This window comes from Dacryopinax primogenitus (genome assembly GCF_000292625.1).
Source record: "Dacryopinax primogenitus strain DJM-731 SS1 chromosome Unknown DACRYscaffold_1, whole genome shotgun sequence".
NCBI classification, from domain to species: domain Eukaryota; kingdom Fungi; phylum Basidiomycota; class Dacrymycetes; order Dacrymycetales; family Dacrymycetaceae; genus Dacryopinax; species Dacryopinax primogenitus.
This window is the reverse complement of record NW_024467198.1, coordinates 1,378,332-1,403,032: the sequence shown is the minus strand read 5'-3', so window position 1 is coordinate 1,403,032 and position 24,701 is coordinate 1,378,332. Positions and strand designations below refer to the sequence as shown.

The window sequence follows — 24,701 nt, the reverse complement described above, 5'->3', positions numbered from 1 at the left end:
GGCTCCACAGAGGAACCTCCAGTACCTTATCAAGTGGAAGGGGTATCCTCCCTCTGAGAACACTTGGGAGCCTTTAGGAAATCTAGGCAATGCTAAAAAGGCTATTGCAGATTTCCATAGGCTTTACCCCTCTGCTCCCAGAAGGATTTCAGCCATCACCTTTGATAGGCTTCACTTCCAACCACTCATTAACTATACTATACCACCTAAAAGGGTTCTCTTTGATTGGACATCTGGAAAGAAGAAGGGAAAAGCAGAAGAAGGAGTATCAACATGCTGGGACAGCATGTCTAGAAGGGGGGGTGATGTCAGGGCACCAGCTCATTGCTTGGTCAAGAGACATGACTAAGCCTTTATGACATGGAAGTAGCTGGTATACCTTGGCATGTGCTGGAACCTGCTGGAAGGATTGGATGGTCAGGTGACCTGCTGTGCATGGCTGTGCATGACCTCATATGACCTCATCCTTGGTCATATGACCTGATCACCTGACTAGGCTGAGTAAGCAAGATGTTCTAGCAGGTTCCACCACAGAGGTATAAATATAAGGCCTACTCTGCCTGGGACTGTCTCTTCAGACTTGGTCTCTTAGGATCATCCACAGATACCTATACTGTAGATAGGTCTTAGTCATCAGGTCTACTCCACTTCCTTGTTGCCTGCTTAGACTCTTGGCACTCTTAGGTGAGCAGACTTAGTCAGCCTGTGTTGCCCTAACACCAGATAGCCCTTTCACCATTGGCAAACATCAGACTGTCTTGCAACAGACCTTTGGTGTGCTCCTGACAGGGTGTTGTAGGTTCATTAAAGACAGGGTGTGTCAAATCTGTATGCATCTTGATTGAGCTGATTCATCTGCAGCTGGAGGAAATGAGAGGTCAAAGCCTGAAAGAGCTTCAGCTTCAGCTGATACAGTCAAAGGTGCTGTTCAAGTTCGACCAACAGCATCTGGCTCACCTGGCATTCCTGGTGAGTGGGTTATTCAGTGAGCTCAGTCTCAAACTCGTGAGAGTTGGAGATGTAGTGGTCATCGGTGGACTGCCAGCTATTATCTCTTCTGTAAGAGTTGGGCATGTAGCAGTTGGCGGAACATGGCTGACCCTAGTCTTCATTGTAGAGATGGAGATGTAGTGGTTGCCAGGGAGCTGCCAACCCTTGCATCTGCTCTGTGAGATCAAGATATAGCTGTGGGCAGTACACAGCAGACTCTCCCCTATTTCTTACAAGTTGGAGATGTATAGTGGTTGCACAATGAGCAGCTAATGACTTGACAGGTCAGATGCAAAGAGAAACACAGGAAATATGGCAGCAAAATGGTGACTGACAGTCATGGCAATGAAGAGGTGGTCAAGAAGGAGTTATGGCCATTTGTAGACCATTGTCTCCAGGATGTCGATACCAAGAATGGCAGGGATTCAGCTAAGATTTCAGTGTATGACCTTATACATCTCTGCACTGATTGTGTTCTCTGTTAGCTACTTTGTGACCTGTCTTCAAAAGCATCAACATGTGCATCCCCCACCTGACCACATATTGGCAAAGCTATTCTTCATTTTGGAGATGATCTGCCCCAAATGGCAAAGTGCAACAGAAGCAGTGGGTCAAGAGCTTCCCTCTCAAGTTGCACTGCTGGAGGTGGATAAGGTGCTGTCTGGATCTGGGTGACCAGTGATGGCAGCTGCATCGCTGGGTAACTCGCAGTCAGACAGCTGGTAGAGTATACCAGTGAGAGTTGGAGATGTAGTGGTTGGTGGAAAAGTCTCCCGTTCATTTACTTTTATTTTATATATGGTTGCCTTCTGATGAGGGCTAATATCATTCGTTCTAGGAGGAGAGCTGTATCCTGGATACGTGGGGGGTCTCCTGTCCACTCTGCCGAACATCGAAGTCCTCCAACTCGCTCATCCGTGGGAACGCCGAGGATTCTCTCACACCGACATGATTGAGTTACTGGGTGAAACTCCGTTGCCGCTTCTCATCACTCTTTCCTTGCAATTCATACTCATCCAGCACTCTGCCCTTCAACAATTCATCGACACCAAAACCATTCATTCGAAAGGGCAGTTTCGTTGCTTGCAGCTCTCACAGTGCGGACTGGTCGAGGGCAAGGTTCTTTGTCGGACGGAGCTACGACTTAATGGGATCCGCTGTGAATCCTGGATCGCCCCGTCCGACTAAACTATGCACGTCTCATACGAGCATCCTAAAACGCCGGCCATTCTCTAGGAAGGCGCCGCAAATGTATCGCTATACATAGATCATCATGACAGGATTCACGACCACCTCAAAGAAATTCACTTGTTCAACATAATGCACTGCAGAGTGATGATGGACGATCCGTTCTAGCGGTGTTGTGCATATGACGTCTCAGGCACCATGCAATAGGTGCATGGACTACCAGTCATATACGCCGAAAGGGATTCGAATGACGATCGTGCCGTCTAACAAAAACTAGCGTCCTGCGTCACCTCGTGCCTACTCGGATCCTCAGCAAACATTTGCATTGCCACTCAAAATTAGCTCAGAGAGGTGAGTGTATCACCACAGGATTGTTGGCTGAACAAACTCGGCTTAGAACCAGCTTCTCGCCATGATGAGAACTGCCACCCATCAAAAGACCGGTGAGAACGGTCGGCCGCCGACTGGAGATAGCTTGGCTTCAGGAGTTGGGCTTCAGGAGTTGAATAACTATTCAAGAGAACACAGGGTGGTCGTATGAGAACCCGACTAACCGGTTAATGCATGGATGTCTTGAACATCACCGTGTAGGCATGATTCAGTATCATCGCCTCCCCGCGGGGGGAAAACTCCAACAGAATAACAAAAGCGTTTGATCAACATACATTGTATACCTGAATTCTGCTGACAGACCCGCGCAACAATTCTGCACCGCCCTCGCGCGTTCCGGCGGCAGCCACACTCCCCCGCTGACCATACAGTGCTTCCACGGCCGGGATTTCGGCACGATCGAAGATCTCGATTACGGACTGACACCATCGGGTTGGGATAAACACGACGACGATGGGGAGAAGCTACCGGCGGAGATTCGATGGATTCCCCGCAAGGGGCTGCGTGTGGTGCAATGGGGTTAATGCTTCGAGTTGGTTGCAGAGTTGAGAAGCTGAGGATTGGAGCTCCGACCCAATGCATTGCGGAGGCATGCTCTTGTGTTGTTTCTATTCTGGCTGCATCGAGACCTTCGGATTATGACATTGTTGTGCCCCAGTTGCATCCGAGCGTTCGAGAAGTCGAAGCAAAAGAGAGAAAACCAGACAGATGGAGAACAAGACCAGTCTCGGACAGTTGGCCACCTTACGTAATGTCTTTTGGCACTTTTCGAGACTCCGACCTGTTCCAGAAAACGACGGGGCTCGGACCGAGGCGGCTCTTTCTGAGGCAACCGACCTGAGACACACAACAAGGTTCTGACATGGAGCAGGTATAACAAGTGCATGCCAACTGCTTCTGGAAGGGCAGGCATATAATGTTACCTGAGACATGTGCCAGTTTCCGAGCGGGGCGGAGCGTATGCTCTGTGCTTCAGGGTGGGGCTGGACCCGGTAATTAGTTGTTTGATGTCGGTTATTGTCCTGCCTGCAGGAGGCGGCATGGCGAGCTTGGTATGTTCCAAGGAAGGAATTTGCAGGGAGTTCCAAAAGAGGTTGATAGACATACATCGCTGGCCTTGCAGGGTATGCGTGCAAATGAGTCAGGCCAAGAGGCAGCAGAAGACGCGCCGTAATCTCAGAAGAATAAGATCAGAATCCCGTGCACGGAGCTAACGTGCGTCAATCGCACGTGCTACCGTGGAAGCCGAGTCCGGCCGGTCGCGATTTGGTCTGGACCCTGGAGCTCTCGCAGCCCGTGTCTGGGCTGGGCAACTTTGACCAGAGCTTGTTCGGTGCATGGACAGGCAATCATATTAATTTCACAAGATCCACCTTTATTTCCTTGGATGTCCATTCATTCCAGTTGTCGTCTCGACCGGTCCATTTTCTGACAGCGGCTGCGAATAACTGGGGTCTGTATCGTCTTTCTCTTTTTCTGCCGTCCCGGCCGGTTATCCCGAACATTATGGCCAACGTGCCTCGTGGCGATCCCTGTTACGCCTTTCCGATTTTCCCTGAGAAGGGGGGTGTTTCACCAGTAAAGACCGATACGTCAGTGCCCTGTTCTGGTGGCCTTCTTCTCGTTCCGGGGCGGAGCTCGTATCCCCATCATTCGCCACTATCCTCGGGAGCCGTGGGCATTAATCCCCTCCTCCCCGCAAGAAGGAGGGAGCACCTTGACGATCGATCTGGGAGATATCCAAATCGGGAGATGGATCAACAAGCGGAAAGGACTGCGCGGGACGTTCGGGACGTTCGGGACGTTTCTGTCGACCCTGGATGAACAGAACAGGTTGTGTGCCTTGTGTGAGTGCTGAACGGCCACAGTCCACGGGGCGCGACCTTCTCACCTTGGAAGGGGGTGAAAGTATGCGATGTGAACCCATCCAAGTCTCAACCGGAACGAGGTCCGGTGCCGCTGCCGGCATGCTCTGTGTCGCAATTACACGGCGCTAAGGGGGTGTTTAGCGCTTCTATGACTGGTCAGCCCGCTGGATGCTGTTCGCCTCCCCTCCTCCTCTCTCCTGCCTCTGCCCTGTCTTCTCTGGATCCACAGCCTCACCTACCCTTGACCTAGTGTCTCTACTTTTCGCTGTTCTTCTCGACCCCCGTCACCCCCGTGTGAACGGGCGACGAGCGAAACAGCACTCTCCCCCTCTTAAAGGCGCATATACGTCGATCAAGGTCTCACCTCTACCCCCCCTTTGAGACAGAGATATGGTCGCCCCACCCCCAGCCGCACCTGTCCCAGACTGGACGCCAACCACACCTTTCCCTCTCCTTCCCGCCCTCAGTCATCCATCATCCCCCTCCCCCTTCCTCACCTCCCCCTCCCCGCCAGCGCTCGCAGCCTCCCCCAACCCATCCACCTCTCTTCCAGCACCGAGCACCTCTCCTACCCCCGTCACCCCAGGCCCCCCATCCTTAATGCCCCTGCTAGATTTCTATGGTCGAGCAAGAGAGTGGACCGCCGCCGCTAGGTTATCACTCGAGCCATCCCCACCACCGTCGCCTCCAAGAGCGGTGATGCGGCCCAAGAAAGTGCGAAGGAGAGGCAGACCATACCCGCCCCAGCCAAGTATAATCATCAAAGCTGAACCGGAAGAAGTCTCCCTCCACGCAGCGGTGGTGACACCACCTGCTGGACTGGGTCTGCCGATGGCTCCGCCATCGATGAGGGCTCTTGAAGGAGAGCTTGTCGCTGGAACCGTTGTACAGGAGGAAGATGCTAGGCTACAACGCCTGCTAGGGGACTACGAGCGCATGCTTTGGGAGAGAGTCGAGAGCTGTGAGAGGATCGAGAGGCTGATCGAAGATTCGGCGAGGATGTTTGCTGATCGATGACCTACGAGGGCGATGCTTTGATCGCCGCGGTACATGTCGTTTGAAGATTGGACCGATCTACGCTTCCCGGACTCGACATATGCGAGCTCTGCACATCGAGAGCAACGAAGTACTTGTACAACAGTCGATCCGCCTCAAACCGCGAGTTATGCCCGAGTTGTGACTCCGGTGCCTAGCAGGACAGCCCTTCAAGAATGTGCTCATATACACAGGTTTGCTTCCTGTGCTGCTTTTTTTTTCTTCCTTGGTATTGCTGCTCACACCCACATGTCCACTTGTACGCTGTTATATCACCACACTAGTTGCCCTTGCTCTGAACGTGCATACATTGTACTTTATCCGTGACTACCGTTCTCTGGCCTCCGAAACTTAATCAAAGTGACTTCTTCCTCCACTTTAATGTCATTGAGCCAAATGCCAGCTCGTTATCCCGTCACGTGATTGTCAACCTCGACCCTTTATCCCTTGTAACAACTCCGGCATCTCAACCTCAAAAAAATGGAAAAATTCAGCGCCTACAGAGTACGTACCACCCATCCATTCGTACACCAACCTCAACCCCGTAACAGGATCCCGGAACAGGCATACATGTACGCAGAGCCCGTCCAGTCTCGATAACTTCTGACGAATATAGCCTTTCCTCCCTCCCACATCACCCAACCCTCCTACAGCGCTGCACACCGCGCTCATACCACTCCGAGCACTCGTAGCAGTCTTGCGCGTAGTATTCCTTCTAGCGGTGGGAATTGTATGGAGCGCAGTGCGGCTGGTGTCTCTGCTCTTGGTGCGTCCTGCGCTGCCCGCAAGAACCAACTGACGACAGGTTCAGATTCCAATATGGCCGTTATACATTCTTCTCGCAACATCCCTCGACGCTTCATTAGCCCAATCATGTTTCCTCATACTGGGATTCCACATATCTTCAGAAATCGTTGCCCTTAACCGCTCGTTCGTCCCCTCGCCCTCTCGCGAACCAGACTGACCCTCGGCAGAAAAGCGAAAGATATCTCGCATGCTCGCTGGCGGCCCAAACGGGGCGACTTAATCGTCTCCAACTGGATATCGTGGATTGAGATAATATGGTTCGCAGCCAAGTATCGCGCTACGTTCGTGCTGCCTCTTGCTGCAGCTCCTGCAGCTCCAGCAGCGGCAACTTCGAGCCCGATTTCCTCGACCGGTCGCCGAACAGGCACGGGCTCAGCAGCGATCTCCCTCCCCCCGCCCGTGTCTTCCCAGCCCCGCGCGCCCATCCTCGGATTCCGCCGCGTTTCGCTCTTCCAGATGCTCTCCGCAGTAGGGAGTACACCTCCCTTCCCCGGGTCCGAAGGAGAGCCACTTGAGGAGATCAGGAAACGCGCACGGGGTCCACTGGTCGTGTTCCCGGAGTGCACGACAAGTAATGGCAGAGCGGTGCTCAGGTTTGCAGAGGTGTTTGGGGGAAGCGTGGTCCCTCCTAAGGAGTACCACGTCTGGCTGGTGTGTGTCAAGTACGTTTGCCCAAATACTCTTCTATCACGTGCTAATCGAAAACAGATGCGAGCCACCAACGAACTTCCAACCCTCGCTCGCCCTTTCTACGCCTACGTCGCTTCGCACCGTACTCCTAACCCTGCTCAGCTCCCTCTCCCTACAACCTGTCCACCTCCGCCTCCTTAACCCCGCCGAGTCCCCCTCTTCTCAGACTTTCGTCGTTTCCCAGTATGTCACGCCAGGGATGAGGGACCCACTATCAGAATGCTGTGCGGCGCTGATCGCTCAGGTTGGACGAATGAGGAGAACTGGAATGGGATGGGAGGACAAGGTTGGGTTTTTGGAGTTTTATAGGGGGAGGGAGGGGAAGAAGAGGCAGTGAGTGATGTGTGAGAGCGCATATAGGGTTAGGGTTAGGGTTAGGGATTTAGGCGGTGATAATATTCTGGGCATTATGTTACATCTTTTGACCTAGATCCCAACGTTGCGGTTCCCCATAAGATCACCCATCTCTCACTGTCCTCCCCCTCCACCGCCCTGCTGCTCCCCTCCAGGAGCCATCACTACCCCCTCGGATCAGCTCCTTCCTCCCTACCTCGACCGCAAACGAATACTCACAGAGCAACAACATAACCGGGAGCAAGTACATCCAGTATTTTTGGATTAACGACTTTTCCGGCTCGGGCTTGATGGCTTCGCCTTCTTCTGACAGCTGGGGTGGGGTCTTGAGTGCCAACCTGCGCCCGTGCTCGTATTAGCAAATCCCCCTGCGGTGTGAAAGACGCACGGTGGGATGCGGTCAGGTAAATGCAGCACTATAGACGTGTTCTGCAGCCCTAGGGAGGACGATGTCACTGGGCAGTGTGCAGATGGGGCCGGATCTAGCGCATAAGACAGAGTGTATGGCTCTCCTGAAGCAGACAGACGCAGGGTGATGGTATCCTCCTTTGCGGCGGCTGCGAAACACTGATCCTAGTGAGCGGGGACGATTGTAAGGAAGGGAGGGGCATACGGCTTTCACACCGGCAAAAGGCCAGTCGTCTTCTGCTCTTCCTTCTAGAGCGAGCGCGACCTGGTAGATTGCATCTTCTCCTGTGGTCGTGGACAGAACTGAGCCGTCTGGTGCAGGAGCGTAGGACGCCGGCACGGAGGAGAGGTCGATGGTACCTCTATGCGACCAAGTAGAGGGAGAGGAAGGGAGCTGTATGCGGTGGTAGACTTCTACTGCTGTTACTGGAGAGAGGAGTGAGAGGAGGAGTAATGGTAGCATAGTACTACAATAGGGGTGAGCGCTCAACAGAAAGAGTTAGGTAGGTTTCACGTGTTTCTTCAGAGCAACGCGCCTTGCTTCTTTTCAACAAAGTCAAGGGTTCCACGTCACAAAAGTTCCTTTGGGCATAACGACGTCGACCGCATACACGTAGCGCACTAACACATCTCTCTCTCTTACTCTCTCTTGCTTCATTCGTTTGTCTAACATCTGGGAATACTTGTAAAAGGATGCGCTTCTTCCAGGCGGCACTGCTGGTGCTGCCATGGGTCGCGTCTGCACTGGGACAGGAAAGCTCGACGCCGAAGGAGAAGCACGAGTACCAGGTATGCCTACAACCTCTCCCCCACACCTACGGACTAACAACTTCCACTCAGTCCGATGTCGCACGCTTACGCAGGATAGTCATCAACTCCCTCTATTCGCACAGGGACGTCTTCCTCCGCGAGCTGATCAGCAACGCCAACGATGCGCTTGAGAAGTTGCGTATCACCGCTCTCACCGACAAGTCCCTTCTTCAAGCGGGGGAACCGCTCAACATTACTATCAAGCTTCTACCGTCTCCTGCAGGAACGGGTGAAGCTGGCCGTGTGGTCATCACCGACACAGGTGTGGGGATGACACCGGAGGAGCTGACGCAGAACCTGGGCACGTTGGCAAAATCCGGTACTTCAGACTTTCTCGTCCAAGCCGAAGGTGCCTCCACTTCTCAGCAAGGAAACCTCATTGGACAATTTGGACTTGGGTTCTACTCCAGCTTCCTCGTTGCTGACCACGTGTATGTCGCTTCCGTCCCTGCGGCCAGGCCTGAGGGTGGAGAGAGGGAGCAGTGGGTGTTCGCTAGCGGTGCGGAGGACCAGAGCTTTGAGGTATATCCGGACCCAAGGGGCCGGACGCTCGAGCACGGCACGGAGATCACGCTTGTCGTGAGGGACGATGCGAAGGAATTTGTCGATCCGAAGAAGGTCAAGGAGCTCGTGTATGTGCTTGATTAACTCTGAACCTCATAACGGTGGGCTGATGTGACGATAGCGAGAAACATTCATCGTTTTCGACTACCTATCCGATTTACCTCTACACCCTCATCACCGAAGAAGTACCGGACGAGGAGGCATCCTCTGTGCCTATTGCCGAATCACTCGAGCACGAAGCGCCCAGTGCATCTCCGAAATCTGAAGCAGACGAAGACTCCGAAGCTGCGATCGTCGAGGACCTACCTGAAGAATCGGAAGATACTGCCCCTGTTACCCCCCCTCTGCCCCCGATGAAGAATGTGACTCGTGAGGTGTACGAGCAGCTCAACGACCAGCCGCCGATCTGGGTTTGCGATGCAAAGACCGTCTCGGACGAAGAGTACAACGAATTTTACAAGAGCACGTTCAAGGATTCGCACGACCCACTCGCACACCTGCATTTTGCAGGTGACTCGGGGAGCACCGTGAGCTTTAAGAGCTTGCTGTATATCCCTAGCGAGTTACCCCCGGACTTTTGGAGCAGCCAGATGAGCAGGGTCAACGGCGTTAGACTGATGGTTAAACGAGTGTTTATCACCAACGACCTGGGAGACGATGCACTGCCCAAATGGATCAGTTGGCTCCGAGCCATTGTGGACGGTGAGGAACATGGTACTGCTGAGATACAGTGCTGACTTTGGGGAACAGCGGACGACCTTCCGCTGAACGTCTCCCGCGAACAACTCCAATCGACCAAGTTCCTAGCACAAATTAAATCCATCCTGGTTAAACGTGCTATCTCCCTCCTCCAGAAGCTCGCCAACGCACCACCTTCGATCAACGAGGAGACTGGGGAAGAGGAAGGAGGCGCGAAATATAAGGAGGTATGGAAGGCCATTGGCAGCGCCATCAAGATGGGGGCGATGGAGGGGAGTGCAGGACAGAAGAACAAGCTTGGGAGTTTGACCCGGTGGGCTACTAATACGAGGGAGTTTGTGGGGCTGGATGATGTGGGTGTTTTCCCCTCTTCTTTCGAAAGGTGAGCTGATGAGAGCGATACAGTACGTTTCGAATCGCAAGAAAGGCCAGAAACAGATCTTCTACCTCGCTGGTGTAGGCCAGAGGGCGGAGGACCTTGCCAAATCCGTGTTTATTGAGAAGCTCCACGCGCGCGGATATGAAGTTCTCCTCCTGACCGAGCCCATGGACGAGATCCTCCTTAATTCGTTCCAGCGTTGGGGGTGTGTTCTTTCCTTCGTCGTGTTTTCTTTCCGTGCCATGAGGCTGATCCCGAACTAGAGGCCTGACATTCCAGGACGTGGCAAAGAAAGGTCTTAAGTATGGGGACGAGGATTTGGATGCCGAAGCGGACAAGACCGAGCAGGCCACTTTAGCCGTGAGGTTCGCCCCACTTCTGGGTTGGCTCAAGCAGGAGTACAAGGGCACTGTTATGGATGGTGAGTCTACACCGCGTCTGCCAGATTAGAAGCTCATATAATGCAGTCGTTATCTCGAACAGGCTTGTCACGAGCCCATGCGCGATTGTTGCTGACCAGTATGGGTACTCAGCGAACATGGAGCGCCTGATGGGTAAGCTTCCTTGGTACATGCAAAGATGTAGTTTGCTCACCAACACCATAGCCGCTCAGCAACGGACTGCCAAGGATTCGGCGAACGATTGGATGGCGGAGTTTGCTCGGAAACAACGGTCCCTCGAGATCAATCCCAAGTCTCCTCTCATCGAGGGGATGCTGCGAGTGGTCCAGGGTCTCGATTGGGAGGAGGATGTCCTTTCGGACGAAGGCGACAAGCCGTCACGCGAAATTACTCAGGCTGAATTTGAGCTTAAGGAAGTCGCTCAGATCCTGTTAGACGGCGCGCTTGTTCGCTCTGGCTTCGAAGTCTCCGACCCGAATACGTTCTTTTCCCGGGTCGACATTATTCTTCGCCGCTCACTCGGAGTATCCGAGACCGCACAGGCGAAGGTGGACGTGCGTCCGGCACCACCGGTCGAGACGGGTCCTCTGGACTGGAATTTCAAGCAGCACGAGCCGGAGCTGGAGTTCAAGGAAGACCCCTTCGAGCTTGGAGATTTTGATTATGAGTTGCCAAAGAACCCATTCTCGCAGGAGCCGGAGGCTAAGGCGTTCGATGAGGCGCAGGGACATGATGAGCTGTAGTCCCCAGTTTGTACGTCTTGCAACTATAAAGCCGGTAAATTCTATGGATATCCGTGTCGGACCAGTTAACGACGGGTCATAAGTAGTCCGCAGTCCCCTGAACCCAAATACTTGGAGATCCAAACTCCGAACTGTCTCAGTACTGGCCAGACCGGAGTATTGCCATTCGTAGGCAGCCTTACCTAAAACAGGTAATTTTGGGACTGTATAAGGATGGTGGCTATATACCTCCGTTGCTGGAAGTACTTCAAAAGCTCCACCAGTCCTCGTGCAGAACTGGCTCTCATGCCAGATCTGCTAACACCGCTATCATGATCCTCCTTTTCTCTCAGCTACCTGCCCGACTAGGCAATGGCACGTTCGGTATACCCCTATATCGACTGTATCATGGCTCGAAAGCTCTCTTACATCCGCCTTTGGTATCTGTCTCAATCGAAACTCGGGTTACAAAGCCCACTACATTGGTCGAGCTGCTAACAACATCCTCGATATCTCCACCAGACTCAATCGAGTCCCCACCAATCCGCCGTGTGGGTAATGTCAGTATAAGAGCACCACTGCGGATGACCTCAAACAAAAGACGCCGCTTTCGAAGGTTAATCGGAATCCCCTACTCGACAACCTTGCAGCCATGATGTTGAAAGTTGCGGATTTCTTTGACAAGAATTACCTACGAAACACTCCAATCGAACAGCTCATCAATCTTCACCGCTGCTGGCCACCACTCATTGAAGGCTTCTTAGGGACACATGCGGTGTCTGTGGATGAACAAGGAGACACTTTCTCGAATGACGTTTACCTCATTCAACCAGGGATCAACATCCTACGACTCTTCACTAAATGCGAGTATAAATATGAGCTGCAATATTCTGTACACAAGAGAAGAATCGCCCGTGTCGTGTTCATGAGGACTCCGCAAGGCTACATTCCTATCTCCACTGAAGAGGACAAACGCCCTGAACCATTCGAACGTGCCATGATGGACCTCCGGTCGCTCCTCAAACAAGATGTCCAAGGGGAGAGCATGGAGAATCCTTCCTTCGAATTTCGTTGGCCAGTGGAGGACCTTGGCCACAGCATATATTCCCGTGCCAAAGGGTCCCCACTACCTCTGAAGGTGGGGGAGAAGATGTTGATACTGGTGTGTCCCCAATTCATTAGTTGGATGATACCACTGGGCTGATTTCGGACAAGCAATGGACCTACATGGTCTATACATGCTCATGGGGAATAATTGCCAGCCGAATTGGATTCCTCCCCTGCATTCGAATTCTTTCGGGAGAGCTATTAATCGGTAATCCCATCTATGTATGTCTATCTGCACTTGGCGAGAAAATTGTGCACTAAACTAGGTGTGTGAAATCAGGAACAGCGCCTTCCAGCATGGATAGGACTGCAGCTGTTGCGAATTGCTGTGGAAAGGAAAGAGTGGTCGAAATCAGAATGGGATAATATCCTCTCTGGTTTACAGATGAAAATCCTTGATGTCTTTGCTCCACTGCTCCCGTTATTCTCCTATTCCCCACCACCATACCTCCATCACTGAGAGTATACAGTATGGGACAGAAATAGTGAATGGGCCATTGATGCGATTCAAGTGGGAAAACCCTATCGGAGATAATGCATGGTCTTCAGCTCAATTTTCTGTCGTCTGGACCCTCTATAAATTAGATCCATAAAGATGACATACATGAGCAGAATGACATTGTTTTCTATTATCTCGTCGTTCCACCGACAGCTGTCCATCAGAGAACTGAGGCTGAAGTTATGTTCGCCTCCAGAATCATAGAGCGCAAGATCATATCAACAACCATCAATGCAGGTCGTCCCACGGACGAAAACAAGATCCATGACTGTTGAATCTATATACTTCACAATTGATCTACCAAGTTAATGAACCGGAGGGATACATTGGCATTGCGCCCAAAATTAAGCAGAAGACGGCGAGAGTCTGCGCGAAGATGAAGTGCAGAACAGGATCAAGCATGGGTGAGGTCACTAACAGATACATTCGCGTGAACCAAGTACTGCGGGGGAGAGAATTGCGTGCGAATAACACAAAGGCTGTTCGGTGAAGTATCGGAGATATGTACATGCCATGGGTACTGTATTGTAGTTAGTCCGTCGTAGCCATACCCAATATACTCGTTGCCGGAACATCCGTTTTACCGGCTCGCATGCGGTATCCGGATACCGCCGGACCAATATCGAGGGTGTGTCTTACTTGATTAGTTTCAGGTATCTTCCATGGTATATTCCAAATACCACCTCCACATTCCTTTAGATTCTATATTAGATAGCTCTTATCCCCCTGTAATGGGAGGCCGGACTCTCCCCCTTCGACCACTCTGTATCCCATCTCTAGCTAGCCCCAATCCTTGATATCACATCTTACTCGAACGTATCATCGTGCCTATACCGTCATACCGGTATACTGCCATCCATTATCTGGAAGCACGCTCACCCATAGGAGGTTCACAAGAGAGCTCGATTAGACTATCTATTGTATCTACGGTACAGTAGGAGTCACATCAGTACACCATTATATTGGATGCTCATCTCGCAGATCCAAATAATTGTCTCGAGTGTATAATACTGTACACGTTAACTAGTTGAACGAGTCGACACGAGCTCTCAGTGAGGCAATAACTCCAAGTCGTACTTTGAGTGCTCTTCAGGTGATGTCACAGCTGCTGACTTCTGTACGTCTGAGTCGAGTTCCTCGAGTTCGGTACAGTGTCCGTCACATGGTTCGCCATGGTGATAACTACAGTGGAAATCGATCAGGCATAAGGAGGCGTCTTTCCTTGCGAGGATGTTGCGTGCTGCCACGTCGCCATGCACGATTCCCAAATCATGGATCTTCTTGACAAGAGTCAACACATCCTGTGCTCTACTCGTTGTGATAAGCACATTGATACGGCAGCCGGTGTGACATGACTCACCTTTCACGTATGTCCTGAATGGGTCTGCCCTCATAAGAAAGCACTAGCACGGAATGCGTTCTATCTGCAGATCCAAATAAGCCGAAGCAATGCGGAATGGCATGACCCCACTGTGATCGAAGATCTTTGTAAACCTTGGATTCCCATTCCAGCTCCGCTTGTCCTGTTTCTTCTTCCACCCATTTGACGACAACATCCTTCCCATCCAATATGCCCTTGATGACATACCCTAATACACCGTAGCCAATCACATGAGTGAGATAAAGTGGGCCTTTGGCATGCATCCCACGCGGCGTCCAATAACGCCGCAGTTTGAGTGTGTTATTCCATAGATCAATGATCTTGAAGACTGACCCATTATCGGAAACGTCAGATGATAATGCTTTATCAGTTGTTGCCAGTGCTCCATTGCTTTCCATTTGCCGGTCTCTCCTATTTGGTGGCTTTGATGACCTTCGTGAATCTGTTGGTGTTGTTCTTCCTGACTCTCGTGATTTATTGCACTTGTTGGATAGCACAGGTACCGAGTTCCCCTGTACTCTCAGTGATGGAGGTGCTGGTGGGGAATAGGGGAATAACGGGAGCAGTGGAGCAAAGACATCAAGGATTTTCATCTGCAAATCAGAGGGGATATTATCCCATTCTGGTTTCGTCCACTTTTGCCTTTCCACAGCAATTCGCAACAGCTGCAGTCCTATCCATGCTGGAAGGCGCTGTTCCTGATTTCACACACCTAGTTTAGTGCACAATTTTCTCGCCAAGTGCAGATAGACATACATAGATGGGATGACCGATTAATAGATCTCCCGAAGCAATTCGAATGCAGGGGAGGAATGAACTTCGGCTTGCGATTGTTCCCTAGGAACATGCGCTGGCGAGGTGAGACCATTCCTTGTTGGTGATCAACCCGATGACATCCGCTGAAATGAACTGGGGACATACCTCTGCCAACATCTTCTCTCCTGCGTTCAGACGTTGCGGGGAGACCCCGAGCCGGGAATATATGCCATCACCAAGATACTTCATTGGCCAATGAAATTCGAAGGAAAACCCCGTTATGCTCTGATCACGGAGATCGAAGGGACAGCGATTCGCCTCTCTGAGCGACCACAGAGTCTTCATGCCATCTTCGTATGGCTCAGTGCATTTGTCTTCTTCAGCGGAGACAGGGATATATCCTTCCGTAATCCTCACGAATACGACACGGTCGATTAATCTCCCGCCGATTGTAGGGTATTGCACCTCGAATTTGTACTCGCGTTGGGTGAAGAGTCGTAGAATGTTGATTTCAGGTTGAATGACATAAGCATTGTTCCAGAGAGCATCCCCGTGTTCAGCCGACAAAGCCGTCAGTGTCCCTAAGGTGCGTTCAATGAATGGTGGCCAGCATCTGTAGAGATCGACAAGTCCGTCAATCGGAGTGTTGCGTAGGTGAGTCTTATCGAAAAAATCGGCGATTTCTAACGTGAAGGCTGCGAGTTTTTTGAGCATTGGCCGCTGAGTGACCCTCCCAAGCGGTGGCGTTATTCTGATGTCGCTCAATGGTGGTAAGTTCGCAGAAGTACTGCCCTCCAGGTGGAATCCGCTGGACATGATTGGGTCTAACCGAGAGGTCGGGGGCGGCGTCGTCAACAGTTCCACCAACGTAGCAGGCTTTGTTGCTCCAGCTTGGAGGCGATACAAGGAGGAGGAGTGAAATAGAACCTTCGACCTGCGACATAGTCGATGCAGCGGCATACCGAACATGCAGTTGTGTGATTGGGAATGTAGACGAAAGAAACTGGGATTCATGATGGCATCTCCAGCCTGAGAGTGATGGATGTCTGGGATGCAGAGGGAGCATCGGTCGGGATTGAGTATTTAGCTTCCATAATATATGGAAGTCCTTTGCGGATAGCTGTTTAAGGGTCCGGGCGCATCGACTTTAGTTAGCGGCTTTGCAATTTGTCCTCCGCTTCTGTTCTTCCACACGCTTCTCTGCTTCTTTTCTTCTTGATCTTTCCGGAATCCTTACCAGCACTCTGGGCCTGGCGACTCAAATACAAGTTCGTAGTTAAAATCACGTAATAGTCACGTAATTGCTTATGTAAGCAATTTGCTTCCGTTTCCCGCCTTTTCGCGCCCTCCCAAGAACTTCACGTGCCCATGACTGGGGTCCCTACAGGGCCATCGGAAGCAAAAATAATGCCCGAACTGGCCACGTGGGACCAGTCCGCGAAATGACGTGGGCAGAGGTCTTTTGCGGACCGCTGGGACCCCTTATCAGGCGACCAAGGTAGCTGTCCGCAAAGGACTTCCATAATAATACGCCCACCGTCTTCTGCGTGAAGACGTACAAAGCCGTGCGTACTTCCATCGCAGCTGGTGATGGGCTTTTTCATTAAGAGAGCACAGACGCCATACTTCCTTTCTCAATTAACCTTTGTGTGCAATTCAATATGTCCCTCCGATTCATTAGCTCGGTGGTACATATATGGTGTATATAGATTCAAAAGTCATGGCATCACCGGCAGTCGAATTTCAGGGACTCACATCGTTGCTCACTTACACCCTCACCATGTCCCTCCCAACATCTTGGCAATCTTCTTGGGCATCTCATATTCCCCAACTGACTGCCATCCAACGTACACTTGGTTCCTTTCGCCCTTTCCCCCACCACATCCCTCGCATTGGCCAGCTCGACGCGGACCTCCTCGACGAAGAGCTTGCCCAAGTCCTGCAAGAACCCCTCACCAAAGCGCTTCAAGGCCTACAAAGCTCCTGGCGTGGATTGTTCACTCTAGAATTGGGGTTACTGATACGACTAATACTGTACAAGTTATCAATATGGGATAATGCAGCAAGCTATGGAGCGCAATTGCAGGGTCTGAAATTGGTCGATGCCCACGCGATTTCAACTTCAAATGCCGGACCAGGGGAGATTCGAAGACAAAAGCTCTTCTTGCATGCTCTCCTCACACTTGGAGTGCCCTATCTCCACGCTCGAATACGAGGCTACGCACTCTCCCGAGCTTGGCCAGACCGCCCTCGAACCGACCAGCGTCGTCTCGCCTGGGCCTGTCTGACGAGTGCGGAGAACGCTCACGCTGTGCTCGGCCTCGCAGGATTCGTCACGTTCCTGTGGGATGGAAGATATAGGACTATAACAGATCGGATATTGGGGCTGAGGCTGGTATCGAGTAGGCGGGTCGACAGAGTGATCAGCTACGAATATATGAACCGGCAGATCGTATGGCATGCTTTGACAGTGCGTTCTTCTCCTTCAGCCTGATCATAGTGCTCACCGAATTTGATAGGAATTCCTCTTGTTCCTCGTACCATTGGTGGATGTAGCTGCCCTACGCCGAGGAATACGACAATACCTCCTCTCACTCCGCAAGTCCACCTACGTGCCTTCACTGATCAAAGGCCTTCTTGAGCGTGACCCCACTACCTCCAGCTCTAACGAGCTCAAAGGTCCTTACACCTCCCTTCCTCCCACAGAATGCGCCATCTGCGCCGAACGCGCTGCCTTGCCAAATATTTCCTATCCGTTGTCGAACCAGCTTACCGCATCCACCATAATAGGCGCTTTTGTACCCTCCTACCCCGTCCAAACGACCTACGTCGGTGATTGCGGGCATTCATACTGTTATGTGTGTTTGACGGAGAAAATGGTCCAAGCAGCGGACGAGGGCAAGGAAGGGTGGAGGTGTCTGAGATGCGGAAAGACGGTTAAGAGCGCAGCGAGATTGAAGCCTGTTGAGGAAGGTGAAGTTATCGACGGAAGTGAGGAGGATTTAGGTGATCCGGATGCTACTGCCGCAAGTTAAGAAGATTGACGTATGTCTTTTACACCTTTATTGCTATGAGAAATATCAAGACACCAATTTACACGGCATGTTCACAAAGCGCAATATTCTTGTTGAGGTTATCAGAGGCAATGCATGTGAACCTATTGATTAACAATACGATCTCTCAACGTGGTAGCATCAGCTGCTCTGGGTGCTGTGAATGGTCTCCGGATGGTTCGACTCCTGGAAACCGGTGCGGAGGTTCTGGGGCAATGATCCTCGTATTATTCGTTGATCACAGTCGATACAGCACCGGAATGCGTTCTTGCTTGACCTTGTTCGTGGGTGACCGGATACGGACATACTTGAACCGGATCAAATACGTACTGTATGTCCACATCGGAGGGAAAACGAATGGCAAGCGCTGGTCCGCAGACACCGGAGAGACAAGAGTGATTCTTGCAGAAGTGATGAGATAGCTGGGGCGAACGGAAGTTGCCAGGTCATGATGCACGTCTGGGATGACACGGACAAACTGTCAGCTTAACCCATATGATACCCAATAGTGTTCTATGCCGCACCTTATTCTTCCCTCATCACAGCGGCGACGCTGAATCTGTTGTGGCCGACCGCTGGAACATCGGAATTGTGCGCATACCCTGGGGCATCGGCTCGTCATCCAGCTTCCTCCTGTTCCTATCTCCCACTGCTAACTTCCCCATCCCCTTCTCCAAACTCTCAAGTAGCGTGCACGCTTTGCACAATTCGTTGCTCGCCATGTACCCACACCTCTGACAGAACTGCTGTGGCTTGAGCTCCACGTCCTGTGCCACCTGAAAGGCCTCTCCAGAATGTATGATATCGATGATTGCGCTTGGCCGGGCAGCCTCCAAGTCCTTGAGAAACACACGGGCATGTCCGCGGTACGCATCGGGCGCATACAAACATTCTGTCGAAAAATAGTCCAGCTTCTTGAAATATGCGTACATAACGATCTCTTTCTCGTAAGCATACTTGAATGGCTTGCTCCTTTTGATGCTGTCCTCGCCCTTCGTGCATATGGCGGTGCATCGCCCAAGCCGCGCAATATCGCCTCGAAGAATATTCATCAGCACAGTCTCAGCAGTGTCGTCCGCATTGTGGCCCGTGACGATGTGATCCGCGTCGAGGGATGCGGCACCGCGGTCAAGAGCTTGTCGCCTGAAAACTCCGCAAAAGGTGCCTAGACACAACCGTAGATGTCAGTAATTGTTCTTTCTGAGAGGCCACTACAGGGTGGTGCTAGTGGGAAGAAGACGAACAGTTGTTCTTTCGACCAATCTGCTCCACAACTCGGTCCATCGTCCACCCATAGAGCTCATCGTACCCGAGAATCTTCAAAGGCAGACCATACTCTTGCTGATTGCGCTTCACCGACTATAGTTGTATGAGAGTCGATGCATAGAATGAGTGCCAGGAGGAAAATGGAAGGTGGCATTTGTACATGGGACGTACCTTGAGGGAGTCGTCCCGATATCCAGTGATACCCTCGTCTATAGATAGCAAATGTAGCTGCAGCCCATAGCCGTACCTCTCATTCAACACTGTTAGGACGTGTGCCAACACAGTCGAATCTGCTCACTCCATCAAATCCTTCCTCTTATGGAAGGGCATAGAACGCACCTTTCCCTCCAGAAGCACCTATGGCGACCTTTTCCCCCTGCTGGAAAAGATTGGTACCAATGATAGTCTCGTGCACCTCGGTCTCAAAGACGTAGAAGAAGCATGGTTTGCAAAGCTGCTGCCCGGTTTTCGGTCGGCGCAGGATGGGTTTAGATGTGTGGCATAGAGCGCAGGTGCGGTTTGGCACCATAGTTATGATGTGGGAGAAGTGTAAGTGCGGAGTCGGGGGAAACTTTAGCGCCCGTCCCTTGTGACGGGACAATCCGCGGGATTACTATTCTGGCACTTACTACAGGACGGCTCCGACGATATCTGCAATACATTGATCATCTTGATATTCAAGAGCATTGGTCTAGGAGACTCCGCTTTGGTTATGCAGGCATGTCGGCAACTTTCAAAAGTACCAGGGGACTTCATAGTAATCTTATCATACATCATTATCAGAACTGCAATCCGTATGTATCTATTCATCCTCTATCATGCGTCAGTAATCAGAGGCATTGATGCGGTGGGTTACAGTGTAGGAGTGCGAGAGACAGAGGAGCGAAACCCAAAGCAATATGTTGAGGATAAGGGCCAGACAGACATTTGTGCTGCAGAAAGTTCCGCTGACTTAGCCTATTATTCCCAGATATTTATAGAGTTGCTTCGTGACCAACGGATTGGCGTTGGAGATGTACTGGCTCTGAAACTCGCTAGGTCCACCAGGACACGCATGAGCGGCAAGATCGAGCTGTTCTTTGATGAAGGGACCAAGCCTTTGGGTTGTCACCGGATCGGCAGCATTCAACTAGGAAGGTATTCAATAGACCATTCATTAAAACGAAGGAGGGCGTACTTGATCACGCCTCCCCTGTTCCAGGGTTCCTTTGCAGCTGTCTGGTACTGTAACACATGCCCACTCTTTGCTGTCTTCCGTCATGTAAAGAGGATGTTGCCTGAACAAATGACAATCACAAAATGCATCGGCGCATTGCAGAGGAAAACATACATATCCAGTTCGTCATTCTTCCAAGCTTCCTCTAGCTCTCCAAGCACACTTAGCCAAATATCAAATATGTCGCCAGTCAGGCGACTCAAAACCACAGGCTGCCCTGTAGCGACTAGGCATGCGATGCCCATGGCGAGAAGTTTGCGATTGTTTGGCTCCGACACAGAATCAAACTAGATATATGTCAGCCGGTGTACGGAAGTACAGGTAGAGTTGGCACCTTTTCCCACCATTGATGCAACACATCATTGTAAAGCTGCTCCAAAGACAGACTATGTTCATTCGCAGAAGCCTCTATGAGCATCTCGAATGCTTTCGTGTTGGTAAGCGCGAGACGAGCAAAGAAAAACAGATACTGATGTATAATGATACTTTTTGCCTGCAAGGCACGTCAGTGACAGGCCATCGCGTTTGAAGCCACAACAACCTCTACCTTGCTGGCCAGGAAATCTTCTAGGATGTTCCAGAAAAAGCCAGTTGTGTGAAGGGGTCCAGCCCATACCTCGGGAGGACTCATGCGAATCATTATTTGGGCCGAGGCCATCATCTGCTTGACATTTGACACGGGCGCCATCTTCGATACGATATCAAAACCTTCGATAACGCCAGTGGCATTCGCCTGATTGGTCCTCGATTAGTCCTTGGGCAGTTGCGCATACTTTTCTGAACCACAAACCTGAAGGATGCGAGGTGCATCTACCAGAAAGTATCCATCTACCAGAAAGTATCCATCTACCAGAAAGTATCCATCTAGCACCTCCAGGACTCGTCCGAGCACGTCTGTGTTATTCCGGAGCAGATCAAGGAGCAGGGGAAGGAGTTCCATCAGATTTGGCGACGAGCCTTGTGCGTTTGAGAGAGAAGTGGTCCATCTCACAGCGTGAACCCAAAGGTCAAGAGCGTCGTCGTCGAGCTGAAGAGCAACCTGCCGGGATAGAAGATAAATCTCCGTAACATCGGCGGGGACTATTCACATACCTCAGCCTGGAAACCCATCTTCACGAGGGGAATGACGATAGGCCAAAGGAATATTGAATTTGTTTTGGTCGCCTTGGCAAGAAAATTTGTCAATATGAATTCAAAATGATAAAAGGCAACCTACTCCGACAAGCTTCGTGGCGATCGTGATCAAATCAGCTTTCAACAAGCTGTTCTGCTGTTCATCTGCCTTCGCCCCTGCAGACATGAGCGTGCGTCAACGTCATGTGTCAAGAAAACGACCTACACATGGAGGGAATAGTATCACAAAGGTCCTTGGCGTAATTCATGATCTGTGAGACATAAGTACGCCCTGCAATGTCTCGTACGTATATGCATACCAGATCATCGGCGCTTTCGATTACGATAGCCAGAGCCTTTGTCGCACAGCGCTTGCTCTCCATGTTCTCGCAATCGTTGAACAAGTTCACGAGGCCAGCAAGGACGTTCCGTAGGTACGGGGAAAAGAGTTCTTTGTTATAGCCAAGAGTCTGCAACCCCAGCTGAGTGACAACGAAAATGGGTATAACACTCCTGCTCACATCCGTGCATTGCCTAATGGCATCCGCGGCAGTCAGCCGCACAATAATAGATGCGGACTGATCCTGCAAGAGTTGAAGAAGTATTTGCCAGACGACAGGTGTTGGGCCAGGCATAGCTTCCTCGTGTACCCATTTGCCAATGATGCTGGCGATGGCACGCTTGACTACGCTGTACCTGTATAGGCTCTTCAGTAATCTGGTATGAGACGAAGACCGAGGAACCTACACAGGGTCTGTCATCTGAATATCAGCAGCGAAGTGGCTTCCGATCATCTCGTCATAGTTGAGACTGCCCTTGAGCTGATGGACGGCGCGATTGACGGCGCAATACACGGCTTCCTTATGGAGGTTCGTTTGTAGGTTCGTTTCGTGGTTACCAACAACTTGCTGATACAGGCCCAACAGTTCGGGTTTGGCAACATCGGTGAAATTGGAAACAAAGATCATGAGCACACGCTCGGCACTCCCCTGTAGACTATTGTCATTTTCCCCCCAATGCTATGACAACTGGATAGCATACTCGCAGTTCATATTCCCACTGTTCGGATTCGCCTTCTTGGGCTACAAACCATTCTTCTGGTTCACTTTCCCATTTCTGCAGGTCCTCACTTCGAAGAGGTATGAGCCGACTGATGATTAAGTCGATAGATCTCAGCACATGAGCAGATCCGAGAATCTCTATGTCATGAGAGGTAAGATGTTAGAACGAATACGAACACTACCGCACGAACCTCTTAATTCAGTAGAGATGTGCGCATCTGGGGAGGCTAATAGCTCCTGTAGATTTTCAACTTTCTTGCGTTTAGCCAATAAAGACCAGTCTTTCATGAATTCGCGGAACAGGAATAGTGCTTGAATAACGAGGCGAATGGGATATAATGCAAATTGCGAATCTGGAGCATGCTCAGTGAAGGCCTCTCGCTGTTCACATCAACATACCGATTACAGTTGGAAGTTGAGCTGCATCAGTGACGAGATTCCAGTAGAAAGTGATAAGATGAGGTATAGACGGGTGAAAAACAAAATTATCTCGGTTGAGCTGACACAGGCGGCGAAAGATCTTGCCGAAGACCATAACATGGCGAGCAAGCAGGGTGAGTGTATGCGCTATTGCCGCATCATTGCAGGCTGTGTTGTTGATACCGGAAAGAATGGGTGGGTTGATCTCCGTGAGGGAAGAGAGCGTTTGCATTCGAATGTGGCATACGACTTGAAACTGTTCCGAACAGAGGTGCAGCCCTTCGTGAAGCTGAGAAGAAGTTGGCTCCCGCTCACCGAAACAAATATAGAGCATGCACTTGCCTTTGAGCCCCATCCTTCGTCCTCAGCAGGGTGTTGCCATCGCCAAAGAAGAATCTTGGAGTAGCTCTTGAACGCAACATGAGCGATCTCGAGATCGTAGGCCAAGAGCGGGTTGCCGAGGTTGGCCAGGTGGAGCTCTTCACGAAAGTAAGAAGAATACTGGCTCCAGAGATCCATAAACGGTTGGAACAGGGTATCTGCCAGCTCTGCCATAGCATTGATCTGATTGGGCAGCCTCGTGGTGCAGAACTCCTTCACGATGGCATGCAAAGCTCGCAACGATCGACGTAATACCAGCGTATTGACGGGATCCGTAATCCCAGAACTTATTCTTGCATTTGCACTATTGCTGATGAGCTGACTGAGATCGCGGATTAGATGTGGCCTGGGAATATCAGTCTTAGAAGGGGGTCTCAACGCAGCGAAGGACGCACCATTTCATAGGATAGTCACCCCGCGCTATCCTTGTGAGCACAATGACATTGAGATAAAAGATCTATTACGAGTTTTAGGATCATGGCTAAGCTCAGGAATATATGTATTCACGGAATCCACAGGTTCGTCCATGAATGTCATAGCGAGTTGCCGGCAGGCTTCTCTCTGCTCGTTCGTGAGCAGGCTATGTGTGGCTCAGAAAGCGTATGACAAGGGAGAACAACTATGCTCACACATTGCTCCTCCAGTGAGAAATCATCTCATTTTTCAGCCTGATCATGGCCATCTCCCTGACTGAGGTCGATACGCTCTTCTCGGCTGCGATCTGATAGATGGCATAGAACGCGCCCTTCTCTTTCTCGAGCTCGGGAAGCCGTCGAGAGGCGGGCATCATACGTACCGGGTCCTGCGAGCATGCATCAAACAGGACTTGATAGAGCTGTTGCTGCAGGTCGGGTATGCCGGAGAACTCCATTGGTTCTAAACGCGGTAACTGAGGTGGTGGTTGGTTTCCTGGTGAAACGCGGACGTGTGCGAGAAGGGTGTCCATTTTGGTGTGAATTTATAAGAGGGCGAAGAAAAGAGGTAGGAAATTCGGCAAAGACGCCGCCCTTGTTGGCCGCCGTCTTTTAAGCCTTCACCACCCGGCGTTGCCGTTTTGCGACTTTCTACACACCCGTCAGTGTGGCAGTCGGTTCTCCTTCTGGCGTTGTAATAACCCTGTACGGAAGCAAATCAGTATGTCGT

At 51.2% G+C, this 24,701-nt stretch overlaps 8 protein-coding genes across 8 annotated transcripts; 4 read left to right on the top strand and 4 right to left on the bottom strand.

The window, feature by feature from the left end:
• Positions 1 to 4,826: 4,826 nt before the first annotated feature.
• On the top strand, positions 4,827 to 5,885 carry DACRYDRAFT_113147 (uncharacterized protein; the record flags this gene model as incomplete). The annotated part of the gene is made up of 1 exon (XM_040769575.1): positions 4,827 to 5,885. The coding sequence occupies one exon, from the start codon at positions 4,827 to 4,829 to the stop codon at positions 5,451 to 5,453; it is 627 nt and encodes a 208-aa protein (XP_040633331.1). The 3' UTR covers positions 5,454 to 5,885.
• Positions 5,886 to 5,951: 66 nt separating this feature from the next.
• DACRYDRAFT_113146 (uncharacterized protein) lies at positions 5,952 to 7,305 on the top strand (the record flags this gene model as incomplete). Its single annotated transcript, XM_040769574.1, has 6 exons — positions 5,952 to 5,975; positions 6,023 to 6,043; positions 6,088 to 6,237; positions 6,283 to 6,401; positions 6,446 to 6,940; positions 6,987 to 7,305. 6 exons carry the CDS (start codon positions 5,952 to 5,954, stop codon positions 7,303 to 7,305), a joined length of 1,128 nt encoding a protein of 375 aa, XP_040633330.1.
• Positions 7,306 to 7,381: 76 nt separating this feature from the next.
• Positions 7,382 to 8,196, bottom strand: DACRYDRAFT_19597 (uncharacterized protein; the record flags this gene model as incomplete). The annotated part of the gene is made up of 4 exons (XM_040771580.1): positions 7,382 to 7,486; positions 7,542 to 7,660; positions 7,711 to 7,889; positions 7,936 to 8,196. The coding sequence occupies 4 exons, from the start codon at positions 8,191 to 8,193 to the stop codon at positions 7,437 to 7,439; spliced, it is 606 nt and encodes a 201-aa protein (XP_040633329.1). The 3' UTR covers positions 7,382 to 7,436.
• Positions 8,197 to 8,327: 131 nt separating this feature from the next.
• Positions 8,328 to 11,381, top strand: DACRYDRAFT_19596 (heat shock protein Hsp90). The gene is made up of 8 exons (XM_040771579.1): positions 8,328 to 8,519; positions 8,571 to 9,172; positions 9,226 to 9,806; positions 9,855 to 10,156; positions 10,209 to 10,387; positions 10,446 to 10,603; positions 10,650 to 10,736; positions 10,788 to 11,381. The coding sequence occupies exons 1-8, from the start codon at positions 8,424 to 8,426 to the stop codon at positions 11,324 to 11,326; spliced, it is 2,544 nt and encodes an 847-aa protein (XP_040633328.1). The 5' UTR covers positions 8,328 to 8,423; the 3' UTR covers positions 11,327 to 11,381.
• A 2,467-nt stretch (positions 11,382 to 13,848) lies between these two features.
• Positions 13,849 to 16,088, bottom strand: DACRYDRAFT_19595 (uncharacterized protein). The gene is made up of 4 exons (XM_040771578.1): positions 15,214 to 16,088; positions 15,049 to 15,162; positions 14,272 to 14,990; positions 13,849 to 14,219 (listed from the first exon to the last, which is right to left on the bottom strand). Exons 3-4 carry the CDS (start codon positions 14,883 to 14,885, stop codon positions 13,961 to 13,963), a joined length of 873 nt encoding a protein of 290 aa, XP_040633327.1. The 5' UTR covers positions 14,886 to 14,990; positions 15,049 to 15,162; positions 15,214 to 16,088; the 3' UTR covers positions 13,849 to 13,960.
• Positions 16,089 to 16,828: 740 nt separating this feature from the next.
• Positions 16,829 to 18,131, top strand: DACRYDRAFT_113142 (uncharacterized protein; the record flags this gene model as incomplete). The annotated part of the gene is made up of 2 exons (XM_040769573.1): positions 16,829 to 17,518; positions 17,568 to 18,131. The coding sequence occupies 2 exons, from the start codon at positions 16,829 to 16,831 to the stop codon at positions 18,081 to 18,083; spliced, it is 1,206 nt and encodes a 401-aa protein (XP_040633326.1). The 3' UTR covers positions 18,084 to 18,131.
• Positions 18,132 to 18,232: 101 nt separating this feature from the next.
• DACRYDRAFT_92437 (uncharacterized protein) lies at positions 18,233 to 19,896 on the bottom strand (the record flags this gene model as incomplete). Its single annotated transcript, XM_040777076.1, has 5 exons — positions 18,233 to 18,560; positions 18,626 to 19,266; positions 19,346 to 19,460; positions 19,539 to 19,657; positions 19,707 to 19,896. The coding sequence occupies 4 exons, from the start codon at positions 19,894 to 19,896 to the stop codon at positions 18,641 to 18,643; spliced, it is 1,050 nt and encodes a 349-aa protein (XP_040633325.1). The 3' UTR covers positions 18,233 to 18,560; positions 18,626 to 18,640.
• Positions 19,897 to 20,260: 364 nt separating this feature from the next.
• DACRYDRAFT_113140 (ARM repeat-containing protein) lies at positions 20,261 to 24,617 on the bottom strand. The gene is made up of 19 exons (XM_040769572.1): positions 24,188 to 24,617; positions 24,066 to 24,138; positions 23,954 to 24,015; positions 23,520 to 23,904; positions 23,157 to 23,466; positions 22,949 to 23,110; positions 22,738 to 22,895; positions 22,444 to 22,685; positions 22,218 to 22,392; positions 22,017 to 22,166; positions 21,923 to 21,968; positions 21,800 to 21,873; positions 21,676 to 21,747; positions 21,374 to 21,622; positions 21,125 to 21,316; positions 20,918 to 21,076; positions 20,698 to 20,870; positions 20,545 to 20,644; positions 20,261 to 20,496 (listed from the first exon to the last, which is right to left on the bottom strand). Exons 1-19 carry the CDS (start codon positions 24,502 to 24,504, stop codon positions 20,320 to 20,322), a joined length of 3,276 nt encoding a protein of 1,091 aa, XP_040633324.1. The 5' UTR covers positions 24,505 to 24,617; the 3' UTR covers positions 20,261 to 20,319.
• Between the last annotated feature and the right edge of the window lie 84 nt (positions 24,618 to 24,701).